General features: G+C 32.6%; 3 protein-coding genes across 6 annotated transcripts; 2 read left to right on the top strand and 1 right to left on the bottom strand.

Moving 5' to 3' along the window:
* Window positions 1-1,548: 1,548 nt before the first annotated feature.
* LOC145559349 (FBD-associated F-box protein At4g10400-like) lies at window positions 1,549-6,835 on the top strand. Of its 2 annotated transcripts, XR_014092697.1 has the most exons (6): window positions 1,549-1,907; window positions 2,124-3,368; window positions 3,533-3,629; window positions 4,184-4,308; window positions 6,080-6,224; window positions 6,396-6,517. XR_014092697.1 is itself a non-coding variant. In XM_081620773.1 (5 exons), exons 2-5 carry the CDS (start codon window positions 2,130-2,132, stop codon window positions 6,615-6,617), a joined length of 1,683 nt encoding a protein of 560 aa, XP_081476899.1. In that variant the 5' UTR covers window positions 1,555-1,907; window positions 2,124-2,129; the 3' UTR covers window positions 6,618-6,835. The 2 variants fall into 2 exon arrangements, 1 of the variants encoding a protein (XP_081476899.1); XM_081620773.1 differs by lacking the exon at window positions 6,080-6,224 and having other exon boundaries at window positions 1,555-1,907; window positions 6,396-6,835.
* Window positions 6,836-7,774: 939 nt separating this feature from the next.
* Window positions 7,775-12,754, top strand: LOC145558213 (monooxygenase 1-like). 3 transcript variants are annotated; one of them, XR_014092398.1, is made up of 7 exons: window positions 7,775-8,156; window positions 8,976-9,122; window positions 9,229-9,279; window positions 10,128-10,296; window positions 10,502-10,730; window positions 11,261-12,028; window positions 12,139-12,754. XR_014092398.1 is itself a non-coding variant. In XM_081619365.1 (6 exons), the coding sequence occupies exons 1-6, from the start codon at window positions 8,080-8,082 to the stop codon at window positions 11,791-11,793; spliced, it is 1,206 nt and encodes a 401-aa protein (XP_081475491.1). In that variant the 5' UTR covers window positions 7,775-8,079; the 3' UTR covers window positions 11,794-12,086. The 3 variants fall into 3 exon arrangements, 2 of the variants coding, with proteins under 2 accessions (XP_081475491.1, XP_081475492.1); XM_081619365.1 differs by lacking the exon at window positions 12,139-12,754 and having other exon boundaries at window positions 11,261-12,086; XM_081619366.1 differs by lacking the exons at window positions 7,775-8,156; window positions 12,139-12,754 and adding an exon at window positions 8,569-8,707 and having other exon boundaries at window positions 11,261-12,086.
* Window positions 12,755-12,909: 155 nt separating this feature from the next.
* On the bottom strand, window positions 12,910-18,580 carry LOC145559348 (protein BEARSKIN2-like). The gene is made up of 3 exons (XM_081620772.1): window positions 18,301-18,580; window positions 14,455-14,729; window positions 12,910-13,809 (listed from the first exon to the last, which is right to left on the bottom strand). The coding sequence occupies exons 1-3, from the start codon at window positions 18,464-18,466 to the stop codon at window positions 13,204-13,206; spliced, it is 1,047 nt and encodes a 348-aa protein (XP_081476898.1). The 5' UTR covers window positions 18,467-18,580; the 3' UTR covers window positions 12,910-13,203.
* Between the last annotated feature and the right edge of the window lie 4,466 nt (window positions 18,581-23,046).

The raw sequence follows: 23,046 nt of genomic DNA, 5'->3' as shown, positions 1-23,046 counted from the left end.
CTTAAAACTTCAATAAAAACATATATTTATGCTTAATTAACATTAAACATAATTAATTTTATTAATTAAACTCAAGGATAATATTTTAAGTATAAAAAAAACTTCGTAAAAATGAAAAACTGCTAGAAAATCATATTAAGAGGCTGAATTTGGCCACGAGAGGGTGGTGCATACTACTAAAGGTAGTGATTCTTTATTTCCACATGAAAAACACTACTTTTTCATCAAAATCGGATGAGTTCAGAACCTAATCGGAATTTAAACGGGATTAATATTAATGAACGAAAATCTTAAAATTAAAACACGAATTTAAGTGTTCAAAATAATCTGGAATTAAGTTAAACTAATTAGTAGTTATAATCACCAAAATTTCAAAACATCATTACTATAAAAGCCCTAAATCAATTGTTCATAAAAACCTTAAAATCATGATTTTCAATAATTAAAAACCCTAGGTTATAAAATTTACAAAATCTGAAAATTATGACCATTTATAAAATCTGAAATTATAAAGTTTAATCATTAAAATACAATTTGGCACTAATTAAATTAATTTCAAACAATAAAATCAAAACCCATAAATCAATAATTATAATTACACAAATTAATAAAAACAAAGGAGAAAATAAGACTAGCCTTTTTGTGTGGAAAAATTTTAGGGATTAATGGAATATTTATAGGGAAGAATGTTGTAGGGTAAAGAGAAAGATTGGGCCTCATAAAATTAATGGGCCAAATGAATGAAATGGACTAAACTTTAGTTGTATTGAAGTAAATTATAAAATGAAGGTTCATAAAATAATTTGTACCAAAATAATTTTTGACCCAAATTAATAATTTGAATATTTTGAAATTAAATTACGGAAAAATACAAAACAATATTATAAATAAAATTAAATTTCATTTATAACATATTTAAAAATACGGGGGATTACAGTCGCAGTCCATCAAGTTTATAACATATGATGATCATGTTCACTTTTAATGTACTAAATTCATTTTTTAATACAACATGTTCATTTTTTTTATCACTGAATGTTCAATTTTTATACGTGTTTATATTTTTTTAACTAAATGTTCATGTTATAGGGTGTGGGGCAGAGTACAACTAATACTTATTGCAAAAAAGATGTATACGCAGCTTAAAATTGAACTTTTACTCCTAAGAGTCGTAACTATTTGTTGGATAACCAAGTAATGACGTTTTAATTTGAGTGTTTAGGTTGGATTCGATAAGGTCGAGTCTATTTTGAATTCAAGACATGGTAAATTATTTTGTCGGTGGTGAAGGCTATTAGGCAAGGTCATGAAGGTGCTGCTCCTATCTACTTATTTTACGAGGATATCTCTAGTATGTGTGTTGATTTTGTGTCTTTTATTTGTGTTCATGTAAGACGGACAGGGAATACCGTTGCTCATTTAACTGCTAGATGGGAGACGGATGATACTTTGGAATATTTATGTACGAACTCTATACCCCAAAGCTTACTTACTTTGGCGGAAATTGATTTAATAAACTAAACTATTTTGTCGATACAAATTGAATTTGCATTTACGAGTAGTTTTTTGGGTAGGTTTTGGATCGGATTGGTCGGGTCCGTTCTTGACGCCTCGTAATACAGTATGGTTAACCATAACCACTGGTCAGTGGTCACTCCATTTACTTCACATAATCACACCTGTTAAAGCAAACCACCATTTCTCAAAAAACTCCATGAAAATAGAGGCTTAAAGCTCGAGGATTTGGGTCTTCCATGGCGGTACGAGGTACATTCACTTGATTACTCTACAAGAGTAAAAACCCCAAAGTTATATAATTTCAAATTTTGTAAAAATTTCCCGCCGAAGCAAATATATTGGAAAATTAACTTATTAGGGTTTTGCATTCATCTTCCCTAATTCCTCAGGTAATTCCCTAAAATCAAGTTAATTTTTTTTTTCTTTTCAAATTTCCATTCATATTGTTAATTAAATTCAGTTACTCTACAATTGTTTGTCATTCTTGCACAATTATTTATATATGACATGTATTAGTATGATAGTTAAGGCAAAAATTATAATTTATTGATTATACTTGAAATTATCAATTGGAAAATTCTTAATTTGTACGAGTATGTTATTAGGTTAAAATGGAGAAGAAGATTGATTTAGGAATGAGTTATGATCGAATCACCGATTTACCAGAACCCCTTAAACACCATATACTCTCATTTTTGCCAACTAAGTATGCTGTTCAAACAAGCATTTTGTCCAGCAGTTGGCGGATGGTTTGGGCTGGACTACGTAAATTGGATTTCAGTGATACGTATCCTAATAAGTCGCTGATCGTGGAAGAATCGTCCTGTTATCATAGGGATATCGCCTTAAAGACCAATGGGGAGACTATTGTTAGGATGAGGGAGGACTTTTACAACTTTCTTGATCGAGCTTTTGGGTTGGTTATGGAGTTGGAGGAGCTTAAGCTTTATGTGCCCAATTTTGGGCCGGAGTTGAGGTATCGTGTGGATCATTGGCTTGCTTGTGCTGTTGGATGCAGTGTCAAATATCTGAAATTTGAAATAGCCAAGTGGGAAGGTTTTAGATATATTTTGCCTGGGTGTGTACTTGGTGTGAATTCAATTGTAAAATTGGAATTGAATAATTGTGAGCTGAATTTATCCTCTTTTATGTGTACACAGTTGCCTTCTTTACGAGAGTTATGGTTTGATGATGTTTTTTTGGATGAGGTGGTTATGAAGATTATTTTTGGAATTTGCATTAATCTAGAAAGTTTCTACTTAAGAAATTGCCGTGGGTTGACAAGACTTGAAATCTCTAGTCTTACTCCCAAACTACAGATGGTAGATGTTGTACTACAAGAAGTTGATTTGGAAGTGATTAAGATAAGTTTACCAAGCCTTTTGGATTTCAGTTATTGGTATGATGGTTGTCTCAGTCAGCAATTTTGTGAAATAGACGTATCAGGCTGTAAAAATCTGGAGAGTTTGTACCTGAATTGTGTTCAATTGGATGATCATGACTTGAGTTTCTATTTAGAAAATCTTCCTGTCCTTAAACAATTGTGTTTAACCAACTGTCCTTATTTGGAATATGTTGAGATTTCAAGTGAACGCCTTGCACACCTGGCTATTGACAGCTGTAGGGGCTTGGTAAAAGTTAAAATTCATACTCCTAATCTAAAATCGTTCACTTACTGGGGAGAAAATGTCATATCTTTGGTGTCTAAGGGTCCAGCTCTAAAGCTGGAATATGCTATCGTTGGCGTAACTGGTGGTTTCCAGACTGAAAAGTGGTATCTTGGACTCGTTAAGTTAATTGCAAAGTTTAGTCACACTGAAGATTTCTCACTCCGTCTTGCAACTATCCAGGTAACCAAGGATTCCTGTTAATCAATTCTCTCGTAATCCTTTACTGAGGACATAAATCATCTGCTTTAGCTTATTTGTTTCCTACTACATTGTACTTCTACATATTCATGTTCCTTATATTTTTTGTTTCTCATGGGGGTGTGCTTTTGTTTGTGCTGATGAAGGATGCTGTAATCCCAGAAAATGTGAGACTGAAATCCCTCCCTCCACTATATGGTGTCAAGGAAATGATGGTTGAGATTCGTGTGTCAGCTATTCATGGTATTTTATAACCTTGTACTAGATATTATGTATTGTTGGCTTAGTGTAATAATACATGGTTTGGAGAGAAAAGTAATTGCAGAGATGACAAAAGGTTGAAGGAAGGCTAAAGGATTATGGGATAAACTGATTTATAGCAAAAACTAGGGAATAATTTTGGGTGAACTGTCACTCGTTCAATTGCATCTGAAGATAACTATTTATATGTGATCACATGCCATTTTAATCTTCCAATAGCCATTCTTCACGTGTCCATGCATGAGACTGAGTTTTAAGCTCAACAATATAGAATTATGTCTTGCGAGGTAATTGTAGATTTGTAGCTAAGCCTGGCTATCTACTAAAACTATAGGGCAACATTAAATAAGAGCCTGTAATGATGTGGGATAATATCTTTGATAAGTCCAGCTTTTTTTTTTTTTTTTTTTTTTTTTTTTTTTTTTTTTTCTTTTGTGGGTTAACATTTTGTAACATTCTTTTCAATTAATTGTCAATAAGTATCTTCTAGTGTAGTTGTATTGTATGTTTGACAATTGTTAATCTTCTCTGTGCAGATTATAATTTCACTAGATTGAAACATACTCCTGTTGATTTAGTCAAGTGTCTCATGTGGCTTGCTCCCTGCTCAGAGACTCTGCGTATATGTAATTTCGATGACGGGATTGAAAAGTTATTTAAGGTATATTTATTTGGATACTAAACTCAACGTACATCAACAATGAAAATCTGTGGATTTTTTTGGTCCTGTAATCTGTAATTATCTCTTTTCTTTGTTTCTTTTTGTTCACTTGTTACTCTGTCTACAAGTAGTTCGGCTTTCTATCTTACATTACATATTTGCACCAACATATCAATTTACATTACACTAGACAGTCCTCTGTTCTTATATTAGTGGCTTAAGTTTTGTCCTTGTATACAACTGTTTATAATTTGTCAGTGCTGTCGTTTTAAGTATCTAGCTTGCGAATTGCACCCTCTTTGAATGTGCATTGTGGATTTAGGGAAGGGAATGCTTGCAGAATCGGAGAAATCTAGGAGCTGCAAGAAGGTTTTTGCAAGCAATGATTCCTGGACTTGCATGTGCAAGTGCAAAGCAACTATATGCATCTTGTTATACTTATACATGCAATTGAATTAACTTATAATCTAGTCAAATAGGCAAGTACTCGGGTAATCAAGTTTAATTTGTACATATCATTGTCACTAATTTATAATTTTACAGAGAATAGGAAGTTGTATATTATACAAATATTTAGATAATTAAACTCTCATGCCACTTCAGAATTTGTTCACAAAAAGTTTAATGTATCATCAATATTTAGGCATCCTATGAATTGTCCTTAAAATTGGAGGCTACATTGTGACTTGCGAGAGATATCGATGAATGTATTATCATGAGTGTGGAATAATATTGGCCATTTGTTATAGTAGTTACTCTGATGTGCCTCAAGTAATCTAGTCTAAATTGATTCTTATTGGTGTAGGGTAACTTCACTTTTGGAATATTTTCCAATTTTATATCCTTGGAGGATAGGAAATACTTTTGTTTATTCTATCTTAGCATTTACTTTTATTATTTACTCAATTTGTCTTTTATAAACTTTATTGATTTCCTTTGCTTAATTATTCTTAAACCATAATGTTTTCTATCCACACATTTGTACCACTCCTTTAAAACTCTATTTTAAGGTACTCTTCTAAAACTCTCTTAAATTTTAGTTGGATGCTCTTTCTTTTCCTCACTTTACACACCTTTTTTCTAGCCTTACCAATTAGTTATCTTGTTATGTCCTTTTTTCTTTGTCGGATGGTTCTTTATGACAATTCATGTTAGCCAACCCCAAATCATTTTGGGACTAAGGGCCTGTTCTCATTGACTGAACTGAACTAAATATTTTAAAAGAGAAGGAAATTAGGAGCTGAACTGAACTAAACTGAATTTCAACGTATGAGAACAGGCCCTTAGGCTTTGTTGTTGATGGAAGAAGGTAGGAAATACTATCATAAATTTCTTTGTTTTCATTATGCAGAAGGGGTGTGGATTTGGGGCATGCTTAAGTATTTAGTTAGGTGCTACACCTGTTATGGTCTAAAATAATTGGTTTCTATCTTGTTTTCTATTGGCTGTGCTTTTTGAACGAAATGGATTTGGAAGAACTGGGCTACTACAATCAAGATAGAATAAAAAAAGTGTATTAAATTGTCACATAATGGTAGTTCAATATATTGATATTTGAGAATATCTCAAGGTTATAGAGTGAATATATGATTGCGGGTGCACTTGATTTTTTTGAAGTGATTGTTGAGTTACTGTTTGCAAGTGAGGAGTTAAGTATCTTATGTGAACTTTCTATGCTATATTGTTATTTGTACTGTTTTATGATGGTATATATCTGCAGATTGTTAGATTGCTTATGACATCGTGTGTGGACTTAACATGTGTATGTTAGATCTCGTGTCGCATCTAGATTGGCTCATTGAAGCTCAGCTTGTGCTCAGTTTGATTTGAGCTGTAGCTGTACTGAACCTCAGGTTGTGCTAGGCCAAACCCATGTTGAGATGGGCATGAAAATTACTTCTGCCCTGCTGGAATAAGTAAGCACAGGCACTGTGTATTACTAGTTGCTTATGTGCAACATATATGTTGTTCATTCTTAGTATCTCTTTCGGGAACACATTCTATTAAGAAACCTCTCCCTCACAGAACAGAAATGATTGTTAGAGGCTATTGTTGGCATTTATTAACTTTTTCTTTTGCCTTTTCAGTTTACATATGAGAAGCCATTAAAAGGCAAGAAAAAATGTGGTTGCTGGAAGTCTCTGGCTATTAACTGTTGGCGGCATTCGCTAACCAATGTATCGCTTGAGTATGAAAAAGGAGATGAAGATGATACACAATTAGCAGAATTCTTTCGCAATGCCAGGATTGATGGGAAGATGGTGGATTTTGTCAAGACTACCGGGCCTGAAATGAAATACAGATGGTAAACCTTGTCAAGAATTCTAGGACTGAAGCATGTTTCTCCAAAGGTCTTGAGTCGACATGACATATATTGACTTCTGTGTTGGTGTTATTTTGAGGAGCATGGTTTTGAGCCAGTACTAATACTAAAGCTCGAAAATTATTAGCCTACCTTACCTTAATTAAATCCAAAAATTGCATCCGTTTTTGAGTACTGAAGGTCAAGGAGCTTCTACTTTTTGTATGTGGTGGGAAGTATCTTTCTTTTGATCTGAAATCTGATGTTAGTAACAGCTTTAGATGTACTTTATCTGGTTACTACAGTATATATTTCTAAACTTACCCTGCAAGTTTATAAACCCTTTGCCGAGCAAATGACTCATCCCTTCTGCAATATCGTGATTAACCAGAAATTGCTGGACAATTTTATGGCTAATTGCACTCTTATACAGAAAGTTTGGCCTTCCCTTTGTGTGCACTGTTCAGGATTCAATCTCTTAAGCTTTTAGGGCTTGTTGAACCTAAACCAGCCCCGAGTTGCGAAGTGTTGAGGCTGGTGCACACTGTGCAGTTCTAATTGATTTTGCATGCGGTTGGGAGGAGTATGTGTAGACTTTTCTTGTATAGCAAAGTTCTCTTAGTCAAAAAACGTGAGTTGAAAACGTGAGTTCAAGGATTCCTACTTTTCTATGTCTCAATTTTGTCCACTTTTCTGAGTCTTAACTCTTAAGCTTTTTATGTCATCAATTTTGCCTAGGAGTCCATGACAAGATCTTTGTTGCACATAATATGAATGGGGTAGTTTATACCGAGTAATATAATGTAAAAACACAACATGACTCGGGTACTACCTAGCACGAAGTATTGTACAGTATTTTTACATGTACTGTTATTGTACCACAGTAATTTTATAATTTGGGATTCATTCTTGAGGTTAAGGTTCAAATCTTGCACGAAGAGAGAAAAAGGTAGTCTTCACATAGATTAAAGGTTAAAAACTTACCCAATAGTTGGCCAATCAACATGACAAATTCACAAATATTGAAGTGTCTCATTGATAATGATATCCCTTATTTGAGTATTTCTCTGTACACGGTTGCCATTTTGGACTTTTGGTAAGAAGTATGCCTTTTTATTCTTAGCTTTGTCCCATTTAATCCCAAAAAGAAAATAAATAAAAAAAAAATAAAAGAAAGAGGAAATTAGCTTTTTTTATAATCCATTATTTCGGGAATATCCTCGAGGGAAAGGTTCAAATCTTACACGAGGATTAAATTAAATTATGATAGAATAATTAGTCAGTCCACATCACAATTATTTTAGTCTCATTGATATCTCTTGGTATCTCCGTACTAAGGTTATGGTTTGCATTTTGTGAACAACTCTACAATTTTTTTTTTTTTTTTTTTTTTGGTTTGTAAATCCAACAACTCACCTCTTTAATCCAAAAAAAAGGGGGAAAAAAAAAGAAAAAAAAGAGAAGGGTTGATGGCAGTGGAAGAGATAGATATAGTGATTGTTGGTGGTGGAATTGGTGGTTTAGCTACTGCTCTTGCTCTCCACAGGTTCCTTTTACTTCTGTTTTCTTTTTGTGAATAATAATGAATTTGTGTAATAGATAGTAAATTTTCTTTTTTCTTTTTATTTTTTCTGATAAGTTGGTGTATAGTCTTAATTTTTCTGATAATTTGTGTAATAGATAGTACTAGCATATCTTAACTTCTTGTTTACCTTTTCATTTTTAAAAAGAAAGTAATGAATCTGTGTGTTAATCAATTTGGGTCATTGGATCGGGTTTGGGTCTTTGATTCAAGTGGTTTGGATCATTTGGGTCATTACATTGATAAATGAGTTTAATCAGGTCGTTTTCAAGTAGTTTTGTTTGGGTTGGGTTGGGCTGGGCTGGGCTGGATAGGATTTTTCTCTCTTAGTAAATCGTATTTGGAATTGGGTCGGGCCAGGAATTGACATGTCTAGGTAATAGAACTCTATCCCCATATATGTGAACTTCATGAATTTTTATTACCACTCAATACCATCTTGCAAATGATAATGGATGGTAATGAAGAATTATGAAGAAAAATGAGTGTATTGAGATGACCTCATATTACCATTGGTATTGACATACAATTTTTTTCATTAATTTTCGCATAATTTCATTACCAGTTCCATGATTGCATGCTGTTGGGGATGTTACCAAGTTGATCTAATTTGGTTTGTATCTAAGGATGACATCTTTTATATTTGTAGTACACTGGTGATAAAAACTTACCTTAAAGAAGTAAGAAATATGATGTTTTTCAGAAGTGAGTTAAGGATGGTTGAAAGATTAAATGGTATTAAGAAGCAAAGTTGCTGCTGAAACATGTCTGCTGTTTATGCAGGAAAGGTATTAAGAGTGTGGTGTTAGAGAGGTCAGATACACTGCGAGCGACAGGAGCTGCTATTGGTGTTTTGCCTAATGGCTGGCGTGCCCTCCACCAGCTTGGTGTTGACTCCAGTCTTCGATCAACTGCTATTGCACTTCATAAGTACAACCCGAAATTCAAATTAGCTGCATGACATCTGAATTACTCGAATTTCTTTACTTTCAGTGTTTTTGTTTCTGTCTAGCTAACATCCTTCAGTATCCTACAGTGCAGTTGATCTTCAGGCTGAGACTGGTGTGGAACGAAGGTTTCTTTTGTGGTAATCATTACAGTTATTTTGATTTTGTCTAAATGGCAACAGCACTTCAAGAATCTCTTTTTCATAACTACACTAGACCTGGTAAATGGGTCATTCAGGTCGGGTCACTTTTGGGTCGGGTCATTTTGGGTCAGCTAACATTCGGGTCGGGTCATTTCGGGTTTCAGGTCAACAACTTCGGGTCTGGTATCGGGTCGAGTTCGGGTTGAGCCAATTTCGGGTCGTGTCAAGTATGTTCGGGTCATATTCGAGTCAAGTTAAATATGGTCAAGTCATGATCGGGTAGTTTCATTTGTGAATCAAGCTCAAATCAATTTATACGGAGTATATAATATATATTTTGTTAGTGTTATAATAAAAACCTATCAATTCAGTTTATAAGCTTAGCTACGGTAAAAGATGAACAATTTGAGTTATTTTTAGTACAAGACATTTCGGGTACCGGGACTATTCGAGTTAATTTCGGGTATCGGGTCTGTTCGGATCAAACACTTTGGGTCGGGTCAGGATCGGGTCAACTCCATTTTCGGGTCGAGTATGGGTCGGGTCGGGTCATTTTCGGGCCAATGTTTTTGGGTCAATTTCGAGTCATGGGTCGGGTCATCGGGTTTGGGTCAGGATTGCCAAACTACACTAAGAGAAATGTTTCGAAGATGCATATGTGCTTTACTCATGTTATCTTAGTGTGACACATGATGGGGACTTAATAATTTTAGTTATGGAGCTTTAAGGAATATAGAGGTTCTAGTTAAAAAAGCTGGGTTGAATTGTTACAAAATGGAAAGTTTATAATTCTTAGAGTACCTTGGAAAACAATGACAGTCTAAATTTGGGCATTTTAATTACAGTGAAGGGGAGGCTCGTTGTATAAGAAGAAGTGATCTCATTGAAGCCTTAGCAAATGCGCTACCACAAGAGACTATACGTTTTGGCTGCCAAGTAGTATCTATAAATGTTGAAAGATCATGTTCGGATGCAGTTCTTCAACTCCTTGACGGGAGCTTAATCAGGGCTAAGGTATTACAGCTGCTGTTATATACTTCACTTTAAAATCTTCTGGATTAATCAAATTGATTAAATTAGCCTGACTTATATGGGTTTCATCAATTTGTAGAACTATCTACTATACACACTAGCATTGGTATTGTGGAATGAACATTAATTATATTTCTAAAATTGATTTACACTTGAATAATCATACACCTACAAATTCAACTTGCAGGTGTTAATTGGCTGTGATGGAGCAAACTCAGTCATTGCTAATTACATTGGCTTAAAGCCTTCTCGTCGTTACTCCACATGTTCAGTCAGAGGCCTGGCTCGATATCCAAATGGTCATGGATATGCTCCTGAGTTCTTGAGGGTAAGAACAAAAAAGCATTTAGTTGGAAGAGTTCCAATTGATGATAAGACAGTATACTGGTATGTTTCGCTGCGCTGGGTACAAGAAGGTATAATTTCACCTATTTCATCAGTAAATCTATTCCTTCCACAGTTTGAATGTATAATATATTTGATGTAGGACCTTCATGATATAATGTCATAGTTCTAAACCTATCATACAAGAGATGTCAATATGTCAATGATTGGGTTATCATGAAGTTTTGTTTACCTGACCTAACATGCTGTAATTCACCATGGTCCCTGTTTGGAATTTTTCGGTTCACAAAGAGGAACGTAATATTTGTTTAAGGAAACTTTTTAGTTACAAGTACCTACTGGATATGGAACAATTCTAAGTGAAGTGTAACACACTAACACCTGGTAGTTTTGTTGGTAAAGTTATGGTCGGGTGTTACTTAAATCATGGATCAGATCAGTCTACATCATTGTCCTTCGTTCACATTAATGTAGTCTACACCCTCATCTCACTCATTTTAATTAATGTTTCTTACCCCTATAACCAAATCTTTCTCAGGAATAATACATTATGTTCTTATTAATCAGATTGGGATTAAACAACTAATCTGTTTTTGAGCAGATGCTGATATGCCAAAGGATCCTGCTTCCATCAAACAATTGACATTGAGCATGACAGCGGGTTTACCTAAGGATATCGTGGAGATGATAGAGAACACTGACTTAAGCACTTTTTCAGCCACACGACTGAGATATCGAGCCCCATGGGATTTACTTTCAGGAAACTTTCGCAAAGAAACTGTAACAGTAGCTGGAGATGCTTGGCATGTTATGGGTCCTTTCCTTGGGCAGGGTGGGTCTGCAGCTTTGGAAGATGCAGTTGTTCTTGCTAGATGTTTATCAAAGAAGATACGCATTGCTGATGTGAACGAGAGCATTATGCATTTGTCAGCACAGAAGGCTATGGAAGCTCTGGATGACTATTTGAAGGAGAGGAGGCAGCGAGTAGTACTCTTATCCATCCAAACTTACCTCACAGGTTTATTGGCAGTCGAGAAACCCTATTTTCTGTTGAAATTCCTGTGCATCATACTCCTGTTTGTTTTTTTCCGAGATCTGCAAAAACCCCAAAAATATGACTGCGGTGAACTCTAAGACCTTTCTGATGCTGCCACTGAAGTAGTTTCTATATATCTGGGTTGGATATTTCACTTTTACTCATCCTCAAACAAGTAACAGTTAATAATATAAGATGATGAGCATTAGCACCAACTTTTTTGGTGCAATGTGAAATCCTCTTATGATTGTATTCTGAAAGAGTTTTATGTACTGTATCATGTCATCGAACTTAGTCTAATCTGATGATCTGATCGATGTACTACAGTCAAAGGTAAGGCATGTATATGCAACTCTTCTAAATTATCTTCTTGCTTCCAGTCTTCTAGAAAGGTTTTTGTTACAGTGTGGTGTGATTTTTATTTAATTCTTCTTTTGGTTTAGGCATGAAAATGTGACAGGATTAACTTCTTGTCACCTACCTAATGCAACCGCCTTTCTAGTAGTATGTAGTAGACTTGGGACCAACAATATATGTTATGTTGGATGCTGTAATAAGTAATGGCTGCGAGGAAACACGCACACAATGCTGAAACAGGGGAAACAAGGTATCTGTATGAGGCCAATGTCTAAGGTCCTCATGAAGAGACGGCTGTATGAATGACCTGCATAAGCTGAGTGAACAACTAACACCAAAAGTTCTTTCAGGCGTTTATTAGACTGTATAGGCTGATGACCGGAGCTTGATCGAGTCTTCAGATTCTTATTGTTGGTTACTTGACAGAAATTATGGCCACTAGTATGGGCAAGGTTAGTAAAACAAGAAGCTTTACTGTCTTTTGTGCAATTGAAACTATCTGCACCGTATAATATGGGCAGAGAAGCCGCATCAGCAGCTGAGGATGTCGCGCACCCTATGTATGATGTCTTGTCCTTGAGCGAGGCAGGGTGACTGCTCTGCTTTAGAAAACATCGTTGCATAATGAGCTTGAATTGTAGCATAACAACTTGACATCTAGAGAATAAACCAAAGCCGACCCAAAATCATACTATTGAACAAATGTTTTTAGTAATATGACTATTATCACTCTCCATTGGCTTGCCATTGTCATTATTCGCGACAAACATAATGTGGGAGACGACACAAACATACAAGAACAATTTATGAAGCAAACGAAATTAAAAGGGATTAAAAGAAGAAAAATGAAAGGAAAGAGCAGGCAGTTAAGTGAATAAATATTAATGAGTAAATATAAAACAAATCACAATTTGAATTCAATCTTATACACACATTATCCTAATCAATAATGATGCAACATGAACCAATTCAATTGTGTACATGCAACAAACAATTATAGTATACTTGTAATAGTATGAAGTATTATATGCAAACAAATTAAATTAAACTTAATTTGTGCATGCATTCATGCATGGAAATTAAATTTTTATACATTACATGTCAATCTAATTGAATAAAATCCCAAAAAGGAAAAAAAAAAAATGCAAAAATCACTTGGTATATCCCCAGAAATCCATTTCTCCACGTAAAGAAAGTTGTTGTTGTTGCTGATGTTGTTGATTCATTTCAAGCACAGTAGAAGTCAAGTCATTAGCACTAGCATTAGCCTGCTGCTCACCATGGTGTTCATCTTGTTGGTGGCCAACCACGCGGTCAAGCATAGCCCACTCGTTGATCCCTGGATGATGAGGGTCTGAAGGCTCACATGGTCCTACCTCGAGGGAGGTAGGACCACCACCCTCGCTTGCTTGGTAGAGATGGTGAGGATGAGTCGCGTAGTCAGGAGGAGGTAGGGGTGCAATTTGGTGTGGGTGGGAGTAGCTATGAAGCCCTAAGTCGGGTTTATTCATGTATAAGTCAAAGGTTGAGGTTGCTTGAGGATCATTGCGTAGGAGGAGGTGGTGAGGGTATTGAGGATTATTGTTGGTGTGATCCCTAGGGATGAAGTGGCGTGATTGGTTCACGCTACTTGATCCCGTGGGGTTGCATAGTAGCTGATCGGAGGTAGCGCTTGTTGTAGTTCCTCCTCCTTGTTCACCTCCAATCTTGAACAAGTTTTTCTTCTTGAATACTCTACATATAACCCATCCATCTTCCTGAACATGTATTAAAAAAAAAAAAAATTAATTAAGTAATATATACTTCCTCCGTTCTTTTTTTACTGCTAGAATCATCTCAATAATAAATACTATCATAATATCGATGTCATCAGCATAATATATAATTTTTACGTATGAAATTTAAAGGTGTTGATGGTTAAAGTTTAATCAAACAGGTCAATTAAAAAAATTACATTTTTTTAGGTATTATTTGTTGTATCACAAATACTTTTATTTTTCTCTTCATAAAACGGAGAATTGAGTTTTATGATAATTTCAAAATGTAACACAATAACTCACAACTGAAACTTAGCTTGAGAATGCACAAATAATGCATATATGATCAAGCTACGTACAAAACTACAAATATACTAAAACAAAATTATTTTAGCGATCATAGAGTTGAAGTAACTTTATTTATTTTGGAAATAACAATACTAATATACTAAAACTAATTAAACTACTTTTATCGAACATGCTCTTAATTAACACCTTAGAGTATCTATTATTAGCATGCATGCACATCATAGATTATTTTGTCATAAACCAACTTTATTAATCTAAATTATAAGCACATAAATGTTAAAAAAAAAGGGTATAATTAGGAAAAAATATATATAAAAAAGTGGGAGTAATACTTACACCATTAGCTTGAGGATCATCAGTATCTTCTAAGCGATACTCATGCATAATCCAATCAGTTTTTTGACCATGAGGAGCTCTTCCTCGATAGAAAACCAGAGTTTTGCGCATACCAATCTTCTTGAAGCTGTTTCTGATGCATTTGTCTCTCCCTGTGGCCTTCCAAAACCCGGCATTCGTTGCTCGGTTAGTCCTTGATCCTGTTGGGTATTTCCTATCCTTGTGGCTGAAGAAGTACCATTCATTTTGCGGAGTTGATCCTATCCTACACCTCTCTGTCAATAGTAATCAACATATTTGAATATACACGTTAGTTTACTATACGATACATAGATCTGATCTGATCGTGAGAGAAGACTGTTCTAACTTCTTGTGTATTTTTTAATTTTTTTTTTTAAAAAAATATGCTAGGTGTATGAAAACCTTTTGATGAATGCGTATTAATACAACAAATTATATTTGTTTGTTAGAAATCAGCATAAAATTAATCTTTCACTTGGACCTTCAATCATACATATATAGATTAGGTCAAGAATATGAGTGATTTGTGCCCTAAAATGGGGGTGAACCAAAGAAATTTCAGATAGAGGTGCACTTTCATAAATAATAAGATTCAGTTTGCGAAATTTAAAATCTTATCATACTCGATGATGAGTCATTTGGTTTGGTTTCAAATCATAAAATTTTACTATAAGGTCGAGTTAGTCTAGTCAAAATTGAATCACCTAGTTTTTTGTACAATTATTTGAGTCGAGGTCAAACTGTTTCCGGTTGGAATAATGCTCATGTTAGCTAGCTAGGGTCGAAATTTACATATTATTCCAAAGCAAATTAAGTAGCATACTCATACAATTTAATTCTAACTACTCATACAATATAATTCTAACTAACTAACTAACTATATATATAGTGATAAAATGAGATAAAACTGACCTTTATGCATAAGTAAATTTCACCACCTACAAGTATATGTAGAAACGTAGACGTGTTATAGTTGTAGGCGGTGAAATATACGTAGGTGTGTTATTTACTAAAAAAAGGGCACTAATTTATTATTTCTAAACACCGCAAAAAAATAAACCCTAATAATGGCTTAGGAGAATAAATCTGTGACAATATAGCAACCTTTTTACTTGTGAATTAAGGCTGCTAATCTGATATTTTGTCACAAATGTTGCCTCACATATCATTCATTCTATTTCATACATCAATCATACATTCATACACGATATACATGTACATAATTATGACTTTGATCTATCAAGCAATCGTATATCAATGAGACTATTAAACAATCCAATAATAATAAAATCGCAAAATTAATCAGTTAGATAATATGATAGGACAAGAAATCAAAATTGAATATATTTAGTTAAGATCTATAAATGCTTCAAATGGTTTTTAAAATTTTAAGATTTTATCTGGTACATACTTGCAATTATATATTAAGCATCTTTTTTTAAAAAAAATAGCATATAAGATCCCGTTCACTTCAACTTTTTTTTTTTTTGCTAAATTGAACTTGTTTTTATTGAACTGAAATTATTTTTGCTGAACTTATATTATTTTTACTAAACTAAACTGAACTGAAATATTTTATTTTTATTTGATATCTTTGTCAATTTTGTTTCTAATAAAATTTCTTGAACACCATCATCATGAGAAATTATATATACTTTTTTTGGATTTGTAAATTTGCTTCTAATATTTTTGCCTTTTATTTAATTTACTTATTATTTATGTTAGTATTAATACGAGTTATACTTTTTTTTGCAAGAATTTAACCTAAAATTGTATGATGGTAAAAATGACATCTATAACCAACGAAGGTAAAATTGAATATGCATGTGTTTTTAACCTTGTTGATGAACTGAACAAAAAATAGTACGGAGTACTAGTATTTGTAAATTAAAGAGAATAGATATTTGTAATATGAACATACTCCCTTAGATTTAGAAAGAGTAAATTAAATTGAGTGTTATTTAAGGATCATGCACAAAGATTAAGAAAGGAATTTAATGTTTAGTTAATTAACCAAAATACCAGGCCATCCCATACATGTTGGACTAAATACATTTATCACATGGGTTAAAGTGTGAAAGTAAATCATAGTATTATGCTTGCATACAAAATCTATTTTTAAAAATTATTATATACTAAAAAGAGTTTCAAAAATGAAATACTTTGTTTTTTACTAAAAAAGAAAATTGAATGAAATAATTTTTGAATTGGTCCAATTCAATTCAATTCAATATTTAGTCTTCAAATATCCAACAACCTAATACAAATGATATATACCTCAAAACTACTATCGGAAATATTATAATATACATGTATACAATTCTTATGATTGCATGCATATAAAAAGCTAAAAATAAGAATGTTAATCTACATTATCATTAAAAATAAGAATGAGTACTAATTAATTCCAACTTTAAAAATGTACTAAAAGAGCTTGTATGCACACAATATTTCATCGCCCAATACAATTTATGTTTGATCAAATAAGTATTACCCTATGTGTTTCAAATATATATATATGTTCATATCTTAACTTTGATAAAAATTAAAATTTATAAAAACATAGTACAAGCTAATTAAGAGTAAGTTCATTATAGATATCTTAGGTGGACACCAAACTTAAAGAACCCATATGTTCTAAGATTGAACTTTACATTGATTGTAATTAACATCTATCAAGTGTAAATTTTATATTGTTCTTGCTATAAATTTTGTTATTTTTCTTATTTCTTTGAGAATAATTTTTGAGAGAATTTTGATCAAAATTTGACCTTCAAATATAGGTATTTTATTTATTAATATAAATGAGAGGGAATAATTTTATAAAGGATTATACTCACTATGGTAAATTAAAAGGGTATTATACTTGTACTCTCCTCTTGATCTAAATTCTATTTTAGCAATCAAAAACTTTTAAATAATAGGGTGTACAATTGTACATCCCCTAAATAAATTAAAACTTACTTCAATATAAAATAAAGGTTACCTATATTATTGCTAATAAATTTACTCTTTTTTCATCAAATTGAGCTCATAAATTCAATCATAAACATAATATCGTAATACCTTTCTTAAAATTTATTTCTAAAAAAAAAACTCTGTAAATTATAATAAAAATTAAATCAAAAGTTCTTTTTCCACAAAAAATAAAAATAAACAAAGGTTAAAAATTCTTTAAAAAAAAATTAAATAAATAAATAAATAAAAAAGTTACCCAGAATTGGTTAAAACAATTTACAATTTGCCAAATGTACAAATCGAAATACTATTGTACATTAGTCCATTTATATAAAGTGCCCCTTTAAAAAAAAAAAAAAAAAAAAAAAAAAAAAAAAAAAAAAAAAAAAAAAAAAACCCAAGAATTTCTTTTAATTCATTAAATTCCCTGCTTTACGCTTATTATCATAATTATATTTATAAACATTAAGTGATCTGACTTCCTGAATCTAGGTGCATGACTATAATGAAGGAATTATGAATTCACTCCACATATTTTATCTTTCATTCTGAAAATTAACATTTAAGTTGGTTAGTAATGGTATGACAAAAGATTTATGCAATAGTTGTACAACTAATTATACAAATCCCTACAACTCTCTTACAACCCTAGAAAAAGAGAGATTTACGATATTTGTAAAAAAATATACATAAAATTTAGGTAAAATTAGGTACGTAATAATTCATTTAAGAGAAGAAAATAATTTTTTTGTTTCTAAAACTTCTTCTTTTATATTTGGACAGTAATGATTATATCACGAAAAAAGTTAGTCAAAATAGAAAAAGAACTTGTAGAGATGGAGGAGCGATTATATTTAATAAATTTACCTTGAAGTTCCCAAGGCTCCATCTTGTTCAAATCAACTTCACGAATAACCTCCATATCAAACTTTTGAAAGCTGATTTTCTTCTTAAGGTAATAGTGTAGCAACTCTTCATCCGTAGGGTGAAACCGAAACCCCGGCGGAACACCGCCATTGCTCGAAGATCCCATATTAATCTTAGCCTCTTATTCTCACCTGAAGCAATACTATAACAATCAACCAACCAACTCAAAAACCGTTCTCCTACGCATAAACATGCATAATATTATTGCAACAAACCTTTTTTTTTTTTTTTTTCTTTTTTTTTGGGGAGTGCTATCCAATGATTTTTTGGTGCTTTAAAATGCAGTTACATAAGGTTTTATATAAGTGGACTTACATACATATGTTAAGTTAGTAATATAAGCTAGAAAAAAAAAAAAAAAAAAAAAAAATTTAGGAAATGAAAGAAGATGAGTTTATTAAAGACAGATAAGAGAAGCGAGGAATAAAGAGTAAGATGTCAACGGGATAGCGTGAAGGAGAGAAAGTTTACGGGGCGGTCTCGACGGCGTCGGCTAGGGGAAGCTGATGAGCTATTACACACACACACACAAAGAGAGAAAGTCTAGATCATCTAATTTCATTTTTATTTGTTAAATTGTACGTAGGAATTTAATTAATTAATGAAATACTAATTAATTAAATTCCTTTTTATTTACATTTGTTTTTTTAAATTATTTGTGTTCAAAAGCTTACGTAAATACTACTCTAAAAATTTTGCAACGATTACGAGACAACTCGATCGCCATGGATTAATTAACACCATTGTTTCCAATTGTTTTTGGGTATTTTCATATATTTTACTATTAATTTTCCCTCCCTTTCGCCTACTAATCTTCTTCATGTGCCCTTAGGGCGCGTCGTCGGTTTTGCTTTGACTTTTTATGCTTCTCCAATTAGCGTAATAATAATTTCTATCTTACATTCGGGTGTAAATATTTATATATTTTTCTCCTTGTGTTTTAGCAAGTCTTAAGGACAACGTAATTAAAGAAAAAAATGTTTGATAATTTTACACTCCGGTGTAAGATATATATCTTGACTAAAGTCAAGATGTCAATCGACTAAAGTTGGGTTATTGGGCCGGTCTAAAGTGACTATATTATAATTATTGTGTCAATCATATTTTAGGGATTTGGTTATTTATTTGGTGATTAATAAAGCGAAGTGCAATAGTATTTTTTTCCATGATTAACAAACTTAAAACATAAACTTAATACATGCAAGATTAATAGGTAACCCCTTGCTATAATTAACCTTATATATTTTAGAATGAGTAGTACGTAACTATCTTATGTTTTAATGTATTGGCTAACCGCTAACTGTTTTCACTCACTTTCCCATGCAACTTAATTGTGCTTGCGTGATTCCAATCTCTAGGATATGTTATGAATGAAGGAGACAATCAAAATTATCCTTTATCACACTTTTACTCTAAGATGCACACTCTATGTTTTTCTTTTTATAACTTCGATCGACGTTAATTATATCATGCATTTAAGATTTTTTAAATCCAAATTAAAATAGGTGATCAACTATACATATGTAACTAATACTCCCTACTTAGCTTCCTTGGTTTCTTATTACTTACAAGGTTGCAACACAAACTTAAAATGCATGCCGTACAATGAGTTTATCGGATTTAATTTCATTTTCAAAATTAAACTCTAGTATCGGTAATATAATAACAAGCTTTGTACCAATTAAACAATCAATTTAACTTTGTATTAGAGCCAGCGTAACAAGAAGATCACATGTTCAAATTTCAAATCACTCTTTTAAAATTGAAATAAATAGTGCTGGGTATGAGGAAGTCCTGAACGAAATATTTAGCGTTAGGTATGATGCATCTACACTTCAAATTGGCTTCTTATGTTGGGGGGGGGGGGGGGGGGGGGGGCGGGCATGATAGATATTGTATTAAATAGTAACATATTACGAAGCTTTAACTATTAGTTTAAGATTTTAGTTGAGTTGATCCTTCCGAAGTCTTGTTATCTCACATCCTCTTTTATAGATGGATGACAAGAAATAAATTGCAAAGTCGCATAAGACTAATTAAAGCAATAAACGATCCCGAGAGCATAAAAAAGGGTAAAATGATTATGGGACATTTGTTTCCTCCCAAAGCAATGCTCTGAAAGATAAGTAAACCCATAAACACCCACCTAAAAACGAAACTTCTTGGGATTCTCCATCTCTTGCTTAATTCTGGGATTTCTCCCCCATTATTTTATGTATAATTATATGGAATTTCATAAATATTAAATTTAATTTAGATTAAAGTTAAAATAAATAATGATGGAATTTGAGCTGTTTTTTCTTTCATTTAAAAAGTTATCAAGATTATACATAAATTTGAATTGAAAATACATCATTGAATTGTATTTTGATCACTAACTTTAGTTAGAAAATATTTTAAAGCTAATATTAAATTGGTATGAAAAAACTATTACATACTTCAATTCCCAGTTTCTAGCTGGTTTATTTTAGTTGATACTTGAACTTTTTTTTTTTTATGACATTTGTGAAAGCATAAATTTTTCAATTAAACTCACTAATTATCAATAAGGAAAAAATCATAAAAATTGATATTATGAAAACATACATTGGAAGTATTCAAACAAGATCTAGCATGACTTTGTTTTACCATAACTGTAATTTAGTAAATCACAAATACTAGTTAGAATAAAAAAAAATATTTGCACTAACTTCAATACCATTGTTAATAATAATTAGTATCTCTAATTTAATATAACAAAAAGTTTATATTCTCTCTTAATTACACAAGTTTGATTTTGATACTATTCACATGCATCATTTTGAGTAATAAAGTTTGTGCTTTATACAAGTACATAAGATTAACTCTAGTCATGTGAACCATTTAGCCAGTAAACTGTCGATTTCCTTTCATTAGCTCGATCTAAAAACCAAGCTAAGAGCACTCACATCAGTGAGCATTTTTTTGCTCATGAGCGAAAATAGTGAGCAAATTTGTTAAAAATGGTTCCCCATCAATGAGCATATTGAAAAATGCTCATGAGCATTTTTAATTTTGCTCATCCTATGAGCAAATTTGAGGATGAACAGTAACTACGTGGGACCCATCAACTCTCCAATGTCCTTGTCAGCTTCTTCTTCCAATCAGCAAATATTACCGTTTTTAAACGGTAATTAACGGTTATTTTGGAAGATTTATAATTTAAATAAATAAATAAATTCATCAACGGTTATATTTTTTTTTTCTCTACAAATAGAGATCCATTTTGATATATTTTGGTATAATTTCAAAAATCACAAAAACACTATATTATTCTTACTCCCATTTCTAGTGAGATTTATAATTTATAATTGTTTAGCGATTAAAATTTCAATATTATTAATTAATATTTAATAATTGTATTAAGTTAAATAATAGTATAATTGTAATTAGTAGCACTAAAACTTCATTTAACCAAAACATAATTAATAATAATATGGTGATGTGTAAGAGAGAGAAATGTTGGTGGGGTATGTGAAAAAGTAGAAGAGAGATTGATGAGCATTTTTTTTTTTGCTCACAAAAAATGCTCATGGTTGACAAGAGAGAGAAAGTGACTAGAGAGAGAATGAACAAATTTTTTTTTGCTCACTAGTGTGAGTGCTCTAAGGGCCATTATGTGACCAACGAATGGTCATATATAGTTCCAAGTACTATAGAACTCTGACGATGCATCATCTACAATTTTGATAATTTTCGACACGTAACCTTCGCAATTGGTCTAAAAGCATGAATTACAATCTTCAATTTTAGACTTTATTTTTTTTTTTAATTCTCCGGTCACAGAAAAGATAAAGCTCATGGTGCTTCCCACAGACCTCACGACAACTTGGGAGGTCATTTTAGCGATTGGAGTCATCCGCTTTATCTTTCAATTATCAATAAGTTTGTTTATGTATCCGTCTCCTTTTGTTAGCCCAAGGCCACCTTGGAGCTTTATGTGACTAACTAATGGTCGTATGTATTTAGTTCTAAACAACATTACATAACCCCGGGATGCAACCCGTACAATGACAATAGTTTTTGACATCAGGTTCTGAAAACCTCCAAAATTGGTCCGAAAGCTTGTATAACCCTCAATTTTTTTTATTTTTTTTTATTTTTTTTTTATACAATTTTACTTTTCTAGACCCGAAAAGAAAGTGTGCGGGATATCTCTATAAATCCCACAACACTTTGGGAGGCCATTTAAGTGTTTAGAATTCTCTACTTTGCTTTTAACTTATCAATATGGTTGTTTGCGTATATATCTCCTTTTATAATCCAAGGCCACAACATGTAACTAACTAATAGCCATGTAGAGTTCCTAACAACATTACATGACCTCAAGATGTGTTCCCTGTAATTTTCTACGTTTCATACATTGAGTCTCAAAAGCTTTAAAATTACCTTGAAATCTTGGATTCCTTCAAATTTGGAAGTTGGATAACTTTGTATACTTGAAAATTTTATGCATTGAGATAATTCTCAAGCTTCCCAAGGGTTCTCCAGACGCATAATTGGTGCTCAAAACCATCTCATTCATGCCTTGTCCCACCTACCTTTATCATGTCCTAAGAGGCTAAGATGCATTGGCTTGGCTTTAAGGTGCCTTGGCTTGGCCTTGTGTTGCTTTGCCTTCCTAAGCCTGCATTGTCTTGATTTGGCCTCTAAGACAAGCTAAAAACA

This window comes from Chenopodium album, chromosome 9, assembly GCF_948465745.1.
Source record: "Chenopodium album chromosome 9, dcCheAlbu1.1, whole genome shotgun sequence".
Taxonomy (NCBI): domain Eukaryota; kingdom Viridiplantae; phylum Streptophyta; class Magnoliopsida; order Caryophyllales; family Amaranthaceae; genus Chenopodium; species Chenopodium album.
Note: the sequence above shows the minus strand (reverse complement) of the source record. Positions and strands in the feature narration are given on the sequence as shown.